This window comes from Coregonus clupeaformis, chromosome 1 (genome assembly GCF_020615455.1).
Source record: "Coregonus clupeaformis isolate EN_2021a chromosome 1, ASM2061545v1, whole genome shotgun sequence".
NCBI classification, from domain to species: Eukaryota; Metazoa; Chordata; class Actinopteri; order Salmoniformes; family Salmonidae; genus Coregonus; species Coregonus clupeaformis.
The window spans coordinates 57,509,780-57,523,609 of NC_059192.1; the positions used below are offsets into that span (position 1 = coordinate 57,509,780).

Genomic DNA, 13,830 nt, shown 5'->3' on the forward strand with positions numbered 1-13,830 from the left:
AGCAAAACAACAAACATGTACGTATTTGTGAGAGGCTCAGCTTTTGTTGGTGGGGTCATATTATGTAGCTCAAACCGTTCGGACTCTGCAGAAGTTTTTGTGAGAAGACTGATTTTCAGGATTTCTCTTGGTCTGACAAACACAGCGGTAGCTCTGCCACCTTCCATCGCAGATGCGGAAGGCCGACATCGGCGGATGCGGTGAATTGAGACGCAGCCCATGCGAAACACAAATGTCTAGCTTAAACATTTTTGTATTATGCTAATTAGACTTCCATGCAGGCGCAGACATAGACTCTTATATGCTTGATAATGTATTTTGCCACAGGTCCTTGGTGTTTCTGAGAAATATATCTCAAATATAATAAAATATTTCTGTAACAAGTAATTATTTAAAAAGTGCCTCTTAGGGAGACATTCATGGCTCAAAAACAATTTTCTGAATTGCTTCTAAGAGACCCCAGAGCTTCATTGGAAATGTGAAAACCTTAATTTCTGACCAGTTTGATCTTTTTAGCCGTTTCCACTCTTATGCAGCTAGAGGAATGTTCCCTGAAGAGGAGAAACTAAATAATGTCTGAACTGCAGAAGGTATGAATTATAATACAGATTTCCGAAACTCTATGAACAGTAGAATTCCAGGAAATCGTAAGTGAGAGAAAGGTAAAGTGAGCGAGAGGGAGAGAGGGGGGAAAGGGGGTAGACAGACTGAGAGACAGACAAATGGTAAGTGGAGAAATATGATAATTTTACAGAGACAAATATTTGATTAAATACACTAGGGGAAAAAAAGTATTTAGTCAGCCACCAATTGTGCAAGTTCTCCCACTTAAAAAGATGCGAGAGGCCTGTAACTTTCATCATAGGTACACGTCAACTATGACAGACAAAATGAGAGAAAAAAAATCCAGAAAATCACATTGTAGGATTTTTTATGAATTTATTTGCAAATTATGGTGGAAAATAAGTATTTGGTCAATAACAAAAGTTTCTCAATACTTTGTTATATACCCTTTGTTGGCAATGACACAAGTCAAACGTTTTCTGTAAGTCTTCACAAGGTTTTCACACACTGTTGCTGGTATTTTGGCCCATTCCTCCATGCAGATCTCCTCTACAGCAGTGATGTTTTGGGGCTGTCGCTGGGCAACACGGACTTTCAACTCCCTCCAAAGATTTTCTATGGGGTTGAGATCTGGAGACTAGCTAGGCCACTCCAGGACCTTGAAATGCTTCTTACGAAGCCACTCCTTTGTTGCCCGGGCGGTGTGTTTGGGATCATTGTCATGCTGAAAGACCCAGCCACGTTTCATCTTCAATGCCCTTGCTGATGGAAGGAGGTTTTCACTCAAAATCTCACGATACATGGCCCCATTCATTCTTTCCTTTACACGGATAAGTCGTCCTGGTCCTTTTGCAGAAAAACAGCCCCAAAGCATGATGTTTCCACCCCCATGCTTCACAGTAGGTATGGTGTTCTTTGGATGCAACTCAGCATTCTTTGTCCTCCAAACACGACGAGTTGAGTTTTTACCAAAAAGTTCTATTTTGGTTTCATCTGACCATATGACATTCACCCAATCCTCTTCTGGATCATCCAAATGCACTCTAGCAAACTTCAGACGGGCCTGGACATGTACTGGCTTAAGCAGGGGGACACGTCTGGCACTGCAGGATTTGAGTCCCTGGCGGCGTAGTGTGTTACTGATGGTAGGCTTTGTTACTTTGGTCCCAGCTCTCTGCAGGTCATTCACTAGGTCCCCCCGTGTGGTTCTGGGATTTTTGCTCACCGTTCTTGTGATCATTTTGACCCCACGGGGTGAGATCTTGCATGGAGTCCCAGATCGAGGGAGATTGTCAGTGTCCTTGTATGTCTTCCATTTCCTAATAATTGCTCCCACAGTTGATTTCTTCAAACCAAGCTGCTTACCTATTGCAGATTCAGTCTTCCCAGCCTGGTGCAGGTCTACAATTTTGTTTCTGGTGTCCTTTGACAGCTCTTTGGTCTTGGCCATAGTGGAGTTTGGAGTGTGACAGTTTGAGGTTGTGGACAGGTGTCTTTTATACTGATAACACGTTCAAACAGGTGCCATTAATACAGGTAACGAGTGGAGGACAGAGGAGCCTCTTAAAGAAGAAGTTACCAAATACTTATTTTCCACCATAATTTGCAAATAAATTCATTAAAAATCCTACAATGTGATTTTCTGGAAAAAAAATTCTCAATTTGTCTGTCATAGTTGACGTGTACCTATGATGAAAATTACAGGCCTCTCTCATCTTTTAAGTGGGAGAACTTGCACAATTGGTGGCTGACTAAATCCTTTTTTTCCCCACTGTATATGCAAAAGAGGCACATATGATTTTCTTAATTTTATCACAAAGTTTAAAAAAATAACCTGATATACTAAGAAAATGTATATATTAGAAGAAGAAAAAAGGTAACAATTTATAATGAATTTAATTCCTGAATTCCGAAATACCGAAATACCGAAATGCCTGAACTCCATTCATTACTTGTCCGTGCCAGTGCAATGTTTTATGTTCTATAATTCCGTCAATATAAGATGGATTTTAAAAATGCAAAAAGTTCAGAGTATCTTCATCCATTATCCAACAGTAGCATTCATCAGAATTGTATTTTAAACCTTTTAACAATTTTGATGACCATTGCTGAAGTAACAAACAGCTGTTATTTACTGATTAAGTTGTAGTTAGCTCTTGCCACAGTGGGGTCCGTACCTGTTCCCTCTCCTTGAGTTCAGTGAGCATGACGATAGAGTGACACCTGTACTCCCACACCATCCTCCAGAAGTCCTCCACCGTGTGGGACAGGGGACCCTGGGTAGCGATGAAGTAGTTCTTCTGTCTGTAGCCCTGGAAAATAACACACATACTGTTCAGGGCATCATATACGTAAAGACATAAACAGCTCTGGAGAAAGTTAAATGTGCTTACTAAATACTTACATCAATAAATGATGCATTGATGTAGTCCGTGAACTCTTGGCCCCTTTTCATTGATAATATAACCCGGTTGAAGTCATCTGTGGTAAAGCAAAAACCATAACAACTTCATTTATTTCCATCAATAGTTCAACTACTTGTGTCGTTTGTGTCATTTACCTACAGTATATTAATTCCAAAAGTAATACTACTTCATAGGGGTAACTTGGCAAAGTTCTTAGGCCTAAAATGAATTTATATCAAGCATCAATACAGCACTAAGAGTTTGATGGTGGTAGGGTTGTGATGTATTATGGAACAGTTAAGAGTGTCAGAGTACTCCTTACATGGAATGATCTGAAGCACACGGTTCTTCTTCATGTTGGCAGGAAGATTTCCAGTCCTCATGTTCTCCTTCATTATGCGTACATTGGTCAGTTTCTGAGAAGAGAAAATGGGGTGAAATTAGGACTACTTAAGAGAGATGGCTACCCTCATTTGAATGTGACTATAAATGTGAGACAATTTAGGTGTCACGAACGTCAGGGTAAGGAGTAGACCAAGGCGCAGCGTTGCAGGCAAACATACTCATTTATTGAGCGAAACGCGAACAAAACAACAAAAGACGGTAAGGTGACAGTACACGGTCAAACACAACCAACTTGAAACAAGAACCCACAAAACACAAAGGAAAACTGACAGTTTAAATATGGCTCCCAATCAGAGACAACCAGCAAACAGCTGACACTCGTTGCCTCTGATTGGGAGTCACTCAGGCCAACATAGAAAAACACAACCTAGAACACCCAACATAGAAACAGAACACATAGAATAAACACACCCTGGCTCAACAAATAGAGTCCCAGAGCCAGGGTGTGACAGTACCCCCCCCTAAAGGCGCGGACTGCGACCGCGCCTCAATAAGAGCTAAACAGGGGAGGGCTGGGTGGGCATACCTCCTCGGCGGCGGTTCTGGCTCCGGCCTTGCCCACCACCCTCCAATCAACCCCCCATAGCGCCCCTGATCCGGTCTAGCCCCGCTGGCCGGAGCCGGACTGACGACACGCACCCCTGGCTTGGTGCGTGGAGCAGGAACGGACCGGACCGGGCTGACGATGCGCATCCCTGGCTTGGTGCGTGGAGTAGCACCTGGCCGAACCGGGCTGACGATACACACCCCTGGCTTGGTGCGTGGAGCAGGAATGGACCGGACCGGCCTGACGATGCGCACCCCTGGCTTGGTGCGTGGAGTAGCAACTGGCCGGACCGGGCTGACGACTCGCACCCCTGGCTTTGTGCGTGGAGCCGGAACGGGCCTCACCGGACTGATGACTCGCACCCCTGGCTTGGTGCGTGGAGCCGGAACGGGCCTCACCGGACTGACGACTCGCACCCCTGGCTTGGTGCGTGGAACCGGAACGGGCCTCACCGGACTGACGACTCGCTCCCCTGGCTTGGTGCGAGTAGCCGGAACGGGCCTCACCGGACTGACGACTCGCACCCCTGGCTTGGTGCGAGTAGCAGGAACGTTCTGGACCAGGCTGAAGACTCGCACCCCTGGCTTGGTGCGAGTGGCAGGAACAGGCCGGGCCGGGCTGGCGACTCGCACCCCTGGCTTGGTGCGAGTGGCAGGAACAGGCCGGGCCGGGCTGGCGACGCGCACCGTAGGTTTGGTGCGAGTGGCAGGAACAGGCCGGGCCGGGCTGGCGACGCGCACCGTAGGTTTGGTGCGAGTGGCAGGAACAGGCCGAGCCGGGCTGGCGACGCACACCGTAGTTTTGGTGCGAGTGGCAGGAACAGGCCGGGCCGAGCTGGCGACGCACACCGTAGGTTTGGTGCGTGGAGCAGGGACAGGCCGGGCTGGGCTGGCGACGCACCCCGTAGGCTTGTTGCGTGGAGCAGGGACAGGCCGGGCTGGGCTGGCGACGCACACCGTAGGCTTGGTGCGTGGAGCAGGGACAGGCCGGACTGGGCTGGCGACGCACCCCGTAGGCTTGGTGCGTGGAGCAGGAACAGGCCGGGCTGGACTGGTGACGCACACCGTAGGCTTGGTGCGTGGAGCAGGAACAGGCCGGGCTGGGCTGGCGACGCACCCCGTAGGCTTGGTGCGTGGAGCAGGGACAGGCCGGGCTGGGCTGGCGACGCACACCGTAGGCTTAGTGCGAGGGGCAGGAACAGGCCGGGCCGGGCTGGCGACGCACATCGTAGGCTTGGTGCGAGAGGCAGGAACAAACCGGGCTGGGCTGGCGACGCGCACCGTACACTTAGTGCGGGAAGCAGGAACGAGCCGGGACGGGCTGGCGACGTGCACCGTACACTTAGTGCGGGAAGCAGGAACGGGCCGGACCGGACTGGTGACGCACACACCTTGCTTGGTGTGAGGAGCGGGACTGGGTTTCATTATAACCCTCCGCTCCCTCAGCTGCCTACCGAGTTCCTCTCGCCGTGCCTCATTTCTCACCCTTTCCCTAATCGCCTCTAATAGCTCCATCCTCTGCAACACTAACTCCTGCTCCCTCTTCGCCAGTAGCCCCCTTAACCTGGTGGCCTCCTCACCTAATCGCCCTGTGGCAGCCTCCTGCTGCCCAGTCGCCCCCTGCCGTGTGCCCCCCTTAAAAAAAATTTGGGGTTGCCTCTCGACCCTCCGACGCTGCTCCCACGTCCAGGCTGCCTGTTCCTGGACACGCTGCTTGGTCCTGGTATGGTGGGTTCTTCTGTCACAAACGTCAGGGTAAGGAGTAGACCAAGGCGCAGCGTTGCAGGCAAACATACTCATTTATTGAGCGAAACGCGAACAAAACAACAAAAGACGGTAACGTGACAGTACACGGTCAAACACAACCAACTTGAAACAAGAACCCACAAAACACAAAGGAAAACTGACAGTTTAAATATGGCTCCCAATCAGAGACAACCAGCAAACAGCTGACACTCGTTGCCTCTGATTGGGAGTCACTCAGGCCAACATAGAAAAACACAACCTAGAACACCCAACATAGAAACAGAACACATAGAATAAACACACCCTGGCTCAACAAATAGAGTCCCAGAGCCAGGGTGTGACATTAGGAAAGGATATATACAGTAAGTGTGTGACTGGCCCTTACCCTGAACTCTTCTTCTAGGTCCAGCCTGTCGAGGGGTGCTCTGGTATTGTGGAGCTTCTGCAGGTGGCCTTCCAGAGAGGACACATCCAGCTCTGTGTCACCATACAGATAATACTCCAACAGAGCCTGGTAGATGAATGAGTACTGCATCTGAAATACAGACAGAGCAAGAGATTGGGTGAAAGAGGAATCTTTGCTTGTTTGTGCAGCAGGAACACATTTAAATGTCAGGAAACATTTACATCGGTCTGGACGAGTTGAGAGCGCTGGTCCCGTATTCTGGTCACAAACCCAAAGACATCCAGCCTCTGCTCTACATGCATCATGTCAATCATGGCGTCTATGACGATAAACGTCCCAGTCCTTCCTACCCCAGCACTGGGGAAAGACAAAAGACAGAAGAGAACAGTGACCCTTACATTGTCATAGAACTCTGAGGCAAGTTAGATGATTCAATTGAAAGCAAATGCACTGTATTTATGTGGCCGAGTTTGCCACAGGAATCTTGATTGTGGTATGGCCTAAAATGTGTTAAATTGTAACATGTCCACAAGCAATATTCTAAAAGGCTACATGTCCACAAGCCAACAACATCCACCATGCTTGAAGGGCCAGTCACACAGACAGCAGTCTGGGATACCAGCTTAGGGTGTTGGAAAGCAATCAATGAGGCCCATTCAGGATGCAAAGCCCCAGTGCCAACACCTGCTTCAACAGTTGATCCTGCAAGTGTCTGACTTCAGTGGTGTGGTCAGAGGCGTCATGCCCATAGGGGGCACAGGGGCACGTGCCCCCTCAGGTTTGATCTCTTCATTAAAATTAAAATTAAAATAAAATAAAATAATATATATATATATATATATATATATATATATATATACAGTACCAGTCAAAAGTTTGGACACACCTACTCATTCAAAGGTTTTTCTTTATTTTTACTATTTTCTACATTGCAGAATAATAACGAAGACATCACAACTATGAAATAACACATATGGAATCATGTAGTAACCTAAAAAATATATATTTTAGATTCTACTAAGTAGCCACCCTTTGCCTTGATGACAGCTTTGCACATTCTTGGCATTCTTTCAAACAGCTTCATGAGGTAGTCACCTGGAATGCTTTTCCAACAGTCTTGAAGGAGTTCCCACATATGCTGAGCACTTGTTGGCTGCTTTTCCTTACTCTGCGGTCCACCTCATCCCAAACTATCTCAATTGGGTTGAGGTTGGGTGATTGTGGAGGCCAGGTCATCTGATGCAGCACTCCATCACTCTCCTTCTTGGTCAAATAGCCCTTACACAGCCTGGAGGTGTGTTTTGGGTCATTGTCCTGTTTAAAAACAAATGATAGTCCCACTAAGCGCAAACAAGATGGGATGGTGTATCGCTGTAGAATGCTGTAGTAGCCATGCTGGTTAAATGTGCCTTGAATTCTAAATAAATCACAGACAGTGTCACCAGCAAAGCACCCACACACCTCCTCCTCCATGCTTCACGGTGGGAACCACACATGCAGAGATCATTCGTTCACCTACTCTGCTTCTCACAAAGACACGGCGGTTGGAACCAAACATTTCAAATTTGGACTCATCAGACCAAATGACAGATTTCCACCGGGCCAATGTCCATTGCTCGTGTTTCTTGGCCCAAGCAAGTCTCTTCTTCTTATTGGTGTCCTTTAGTAGTGGTTTATTTGCAGCAAATCGACCATGAAGGCCTGATTCATGCAGTCTCCTCTGAACAGTTGATGTTGAGATGTGTCTGTTACTTGAAGTCTGTGAAGCATTTATTTGGGCTGCAATCTGAGGTGCAGTTAACTCTAATGAACTTATCCTCTGCAGCAGAGGTAACGCTGGGTCTTCCTTTCCAGTGGCGGTCCTCATGAGAGCCAGTTTCATCATAGCGCTTGATGGTTTTTGCGACTGCACCTGAAGAAACGTTCAATGTTCTTGACACGTTCCAGATTGACTGACCTTCATGTCTTAAAGTAATGATGGAATGTAATTTCTCTTTACTTACTTGAGCTGTTCTTGCCATAATATGGACTGGGTCTTTTACCAAATAGGGCTATCTTCTGTATACCACTCCTACCTTGTCATAACACAACTGATTGGCTCAAACGCATTAAGAAGGAAAGAAATTCCACAAATTAACTTTTAACAAGGCACACCTGTTAATTGAAATGCATTCCAGGTGACTGCCTCATGAAGCTGGTTGAGAGAATGCCAAGAGTGTGCAAAGCTGTCATCAAGGCAAAGGGTGGCTACTTTGAAGAATCTCAAATATAAAATATATTTTGATTTGTTTAACACTTTTTTGGTTACTACATGATTCCATATGTGTTATTTCATAGTTTTGATGTCTTCACTATTATTCTACAATGTAGAAAATAGTAAAACAATTAAGAAAAACTCTTGTTTTCCTTTAGGAAACTAGGTGTATGTCACACGTCACTACTTCACAGGAGAGGCATTTGAACTTATTTTTGTTGTTGCAGAAATGCCTTCTTGAACATGTGAACTTTCATGTGCCTTAATAACAAACTTGTATGCCATCTGTAAATACAAATATAACTGTTAAATAATGAGCGTAGTTGGTTTAGCCACGGAAAAATACAGGAACCTTCCCGCTATCCATGATTGGCTGAGATAATGGATGGGCTGGACATGCCGAGAGATGAGTTTGGATTGGTCTGCCATGTAGCATGCTTTTGTCTATAACATGAGCTGCTCAGTATGTGTGGATAATACTGTCTACCTCTGCTTTTTTTTAAAGATATCATGAAGAACTGAAAAAGTTTTGCTACTGCTCTCAACATTGCTGCCCTGAAGTTAATAGCGCTATAGACAAAGCTCATTGGGAAAACATTGTGATGGACTACTTTCTCGTGCCATGCTGACACTCTCTGACTAAGTCAGACAATGAGGAAATCCCTGATTTAGGTAAAAACATTTTCATTGAACCAGACATTGTAGTCTTCTGATGACAATGGTGGGGAAGAAACGGTGACATTGTCACGGAAGAAGTTGACCGAGTTTTGAAATCAGTGGAATTCCCGGTGGAAGCAGAGAAATGATTGCCAAATGCGGAGAGCGTGCAAAAAGAGAACACAGGTAGAAGGCTGTTGTATAAAACACCTGTCTCCGGATTACATCTTCAAACTAAGGGCAACCATGGCATCCATGACAGAGGGAGAAGTGTTCATCCATGTATACGGTGTGACGTCACGAGAGGCTACACAGCTTTCAGCGGGATTGCTCAAGTAGTGCAAGGAGACAAGGTTCAAACAAAACAAGGATTTTATTATAGGTCTTGGGAAATTAACGAAAATATAACCAAATTCTGTTCTCTTGTGGCTCTTTAAGGGTTAACAGTTCAGGGATGTCTCTTCCACATCCAAAATCATAATTCTCACTCGCTCAGATAACTTTTCCCCAGCCTTACTGTAGTCCACGTTGCAGCTAGTGGCCAACCCAGCAAAAAGTCCTTCCAAATGTCTCTCACGTATTTCCACAGGTGCATATATCCAAAGGTGAGTATTTCCCAAAGGTAAGTATCTCCAAATCCTTATATTCCTCATGGAAGTGGACGTGCAGCACTCTTGTCCTCCAGAGAGCCCAGGTTGGAGACTGTGTCTCTTCACTTCCCAAACCTTCAGCTCATCAGCTCCTCATTTGTTTCAGCTGCGTGGGAAGATTGGCCATAGAGGGGTGGAGTTCCCCGACCATACCAGCAGATGGAGCCATAGCTGTCTGGGTTTGCAGCCACCTCAGGGGGATGTAACGTCCCTCCAGGACACAGCCTCTCGTGACATCACACATCCCCTCCTCGGGACCGACGTCCTCGTCGGGGTAAAGGCAGCGAAGAAGGCATCACGCCGGGAGAGGGCGTCCGCATTGCCGTGGTGCTTGCCAGACTGCTCTCTCTTCAACTCCTCCAACTCTAGGACCAGGGACTCAGCCTCCTGTTGTCTCTCCTTGAGTTTCTTACTGAACGCATCAGCCTTGGTTTTAGCAGAGTTTAGCTTCTGTTGAGCAGCTTTCAGTTCCTCTCTCTCTCTGCCTCCGCATTCTTCATCTTGTTCTCCAACACCTTGTACTTCTCCTCTGCCTTCTTCTGACCTCCTTACTACTGCGCAGGGTCTCCTCACACTCCTCGATGGTCCTGCGCAGCCTCTCCAGCTCCTCCTGTTGCTTAGGGAAGGAGCTCTGTTGGAGTTTAGCCTGGAGGATATCTAACTCTTCTGTCTTCATGTCTAACTGTTGCTTTAACAAACGATACCTCTCAGCGGTCCCCTTCAGACCAGACAGTTCTTTGTCCAGATTCTGTAGCTCCGTCTCTGTGTCGGTCTGGGCACCTGCCATCCCTATCAGAGCCCGGGCGGGAGTGAGTAACTCGGAGGATTGCACCGGAGCCTTCCCAGGATGAGTCTTGCCTCTCCGTTTCCGAGGTACTCGGGTTATCCTCTCCTGAGACTCTCTCCAGAGGGGGTAAAAGGCTGGGCAGTCTCGTCCAATTAGGACAGGGACGGGGAGGGAATCAACCACCCCCGCCGTCGTGTGTATGGTTCCCCGTGTGCTGGTCATTGTAAGTTCAGTAATGGGGTATTCTCTGGTGTCCCCATGGACACAGGAAACTGGGAGGACTTTCCCCGGGGTCAGACACGTTGGGCCCACCAAATCCTTACGCACCAGGGTGGCCCGGCTACCAGAATCCAGTAAGGCCTCCACATCATGGTGATTCACAGTTACCGGGCAGGTGGGGGGTCGATCTGGGCCGCCATCTACGACTCCCAAGAGCGAGGCAAAACGGTGTGTGGGTGCTGAGCTGGAGGACTCCGCAGTGGGCATAGGTTCATCGGCTGGTTTCCCACACTGCCAGGAGATATGTCCCATCTCCCCACACCGGTAACACTGTCGAGTTTCCCCCTCCTGGTGTACTCTTCTTGGACCCGCCTGGTTTCTGGCTCCCCCTGGAGCCGGGATAAGTCCTGACGTGGCTGGGTTCGAGACCTTGGGGTCCTTTGGACGGGTTCTTCCCATTTGTGGTGGGGCCGCCCTCCTGGGGTCTTTTCGGGAAGCATTCAGCATCTCCGCTGTGGCCTGGTACTTTTCCACAGCTTCCACGGTCAGATCAGCCGTGGTCAAGGCCTGTTGACTGATGAACCGTTTTGCCTCATAAGGCAGGGCGCGTGAGGTAACGATCCACCACAACGGCCTCCACCACCGCCGCTGCTGTATTCCTCTGCGGATCCAGCCATTTCCTTGCGATTCGGACAAGTTCATGCATCTGTGCCCGAGGAGGTTGGTCTGGTTGGAAGGTCCAACTGTGAAAGCGCTGGGCCATACCAAACTTTGTGAGTCCATATCTGCTGAGGATCTCAGACTTCAGGGCATCATAGTCAGTAACCTGGTCAGGGCCCAGGTCCCGGACAGCATTCAGCGATTCCCCGGTTAGAAAGGGGGCTAACAGACCAACCCACTGTTGCTTGGGCCAGGCTTCCCTAGTGGCCGTGGCCTCAAATGCATGCAGGTATGCCTCAATGTCATCGGTAGCTCCCATCTTAGATATAAAGTCACTTGCCTTTATTGGGCGGGTATTTTGGACCACCCTCTGTCTCTGCAACTGCAATTCCTCTGCCTTCAGAAGGTTGGCTTTCTTTTGCTCCTCCAAGAGAGCCACGTTTGCTTGCATCTGGGCTTGCTGGCCAGCAACAAGGGCTTTCAATATGTCCTCCATTTCAGTCGGGCGGGGAGCCTACGGCCAACTTGGAAAACTGGGTGATCAAACCTTCGGTATCCTCCTCTGACATGCACTATTAACGCTTGAGCGTGCCCGTATTCTCCACCATCTGTGACGTCACGAGAGGCTACACAGCTTTCAGCGGGATTGCTCAAGTAGTGCAAGGAGACAAGGTTCAAACAAAACAAGGATTTTATTATAGGTCTTGGGAAATTAACGAAAATATAACCAAATTCTGTTCTCTTGTGGCTCTTTAAGGGTTAACAGTTCAGGGATGTCTCTTCCACATCCAAAATCATAATTCTCACTCGCTCAGATAACTTTTCCCCAGCCTTACTGTAGTCCACGTTGCAGCTAGTGGCCAACCCAGCAAAAAGTCCTTCCAAATGTCTCTCACGTATTTCCACAGGTGCATATATCCAAAGGTGAGTATTTCCCAAAGGTAAGTATCTCCAAATCCTTATATTCCTCATGGAAGTGGACGTGCAGCACTCTTGTCCTCCAGAGAGCCCAGGTTGGAGACTGTGTCTCTTCACTTCCCAAACCTTCAGCTCATCAGCTCCTCATTTGTTTCAGCTGCGTGGGAAGATTGGCCATAGAGGGGTGGAGTTCCCGACCATACCAGCAGATGGAGCCATAGCTGTCTGGGTTTGCAGCCACCTCAGGGGGATGTAACGTCCCTCCAGGACACAGCCTCTCGTGACATCACAACGGGTAAGAGTCTAGCTACATTTTCAGATATTATACGTTTTTAATTTTGTCAGAAAGTCGTTTTCATTGCAAGTTGAAGCGTACTGTTAGCTAGCTAGCTAATGTTAGCTGGCTGCCTCGCTAGCTAATGTTATGTGTATGATCTGTGTAGGAGCTATAGAAAGAGGCCCGAATTCCCGAGTTGGAATTCCGAGTTAGATGACCGTTAAAATAGTTTTTTCCCAGTCATAGTTTTTTTGTTGTTGGAGTTCCCAGTTGTTTTGAATGCGGCATTAGAGTTGGGATTATGGTTGTTTAGCTAGCTAGCTACGTCTAAACAAAAGACTCCACTATGCAAGTAACCATTTCACTGTACTGTTTACACATCCTGTGCATGTGACAAATAAACGTAGATTTTATTTGATATAGTGTGTGTTTACCAGAAACGGTAATGTGAAGAACAACATGACCTGCACCAAAGTCAGATTAGGATATAGGCAAAGGACTAAATAAAGTGTATTTTTACTACTACTTTTTGCTACTACTTTCACCACTTTTAGTCTTGAAAGTTTTGTTTGTTTACTAAACTGTGAATCCTTAAAGAGATGGGTGGGGCTAAGGCTTAAGAGGGTGTGAACGATGCTGAATGGGTGTAGACAAAGAAGAGCTCTCCAATACATTCACGGGCCATTTTCTCAAAAGTGGGGTTAGAAGTTTATCAACATAATTACTTTCTCAATGTTCCTCAACTGCAGCAATAATAATAAGCCATTTAGCAGACGCTTTTATCCAAAGCGACTTACAGTCATGTGTGCATACATTTTTACGTATGGGTGGTCCCGGGGATCGAACCCACTACCTTGGCGTTACAAGCGCCGTGCTCTACCAGCTGAGCTACAGAGGACCAGTGTATGATATACTATTTTCTTGCTCTGAGTCTGTACTTTTTTCCAATGTAAAAAACACAATTTTAAATGTTGCTACATAGGACCGAATCCAGGTTGTAGGTCACAAATATGGCAAAAGTATGTGGACACCTGCTTGTCGAACATCTCATTCCAAAATCATGGGCATTAATATGGAGTTGGTCCCCCCTTTGCTGCTATACCAGCCTCCACTCGTCTGGCAAGGCTTTCCACTAGATGTCAGAACATTGCTGCGAGGACTTGCTTCCTTTCAGCCACAAGAGCATTAGTGAGGTCGGGCACTGATTTTGGGAGATTAGGCCTGGCTCGCAGTTGGCGTTCCAATTCATCCCAAAGGTGTTCGATGGGGTTGAGGTCAGGGCTCTGTGCAGGCCAGTCAAGTCGACAAACCATTTCTGTATGGACCTCGCTTTGTG

At 47.5% G+C, this 13,830-nt stretch overlaps 1 protein-coding gene across 1 annotated transcript in view; it reads right to left on the bottom strand.

The window, feature by feature from the left end:
• LOC121571109 (receptor-type tyrosine-protein phosphatase epsilon-like) overlaps positions 1-13,830 on the bottom strand; it is a 93,932-nt gene that overhangs the window by 14,847 nt on the left and 65,255 nt on the right. The window contains exons 13-17 of the mRNA XM_041882412.2: positions 6,294-6,429; positions 6,052-6,201; positions 3,292-3,385; positions 2,969-3,045; positions 2,742-2,876 (exon numbers count right to left, since the gene is read on the bottom strand). Of these exons, the coding sequence (XP_041738346.1) occupies positions 2,742-2,876; positions 2,969-3,045; positions 3,292-3,385; positions 6,052-6,201; positions 6,294-6,429 (592 nt within the window). The remainder of the gene's footprint in view (positions 1-2,741; positions 2,877-2,968; positions 3,046-3,291; positions 3,386-6,051; positions 6,202-6,293; positions 6,430-13,830) is intronic.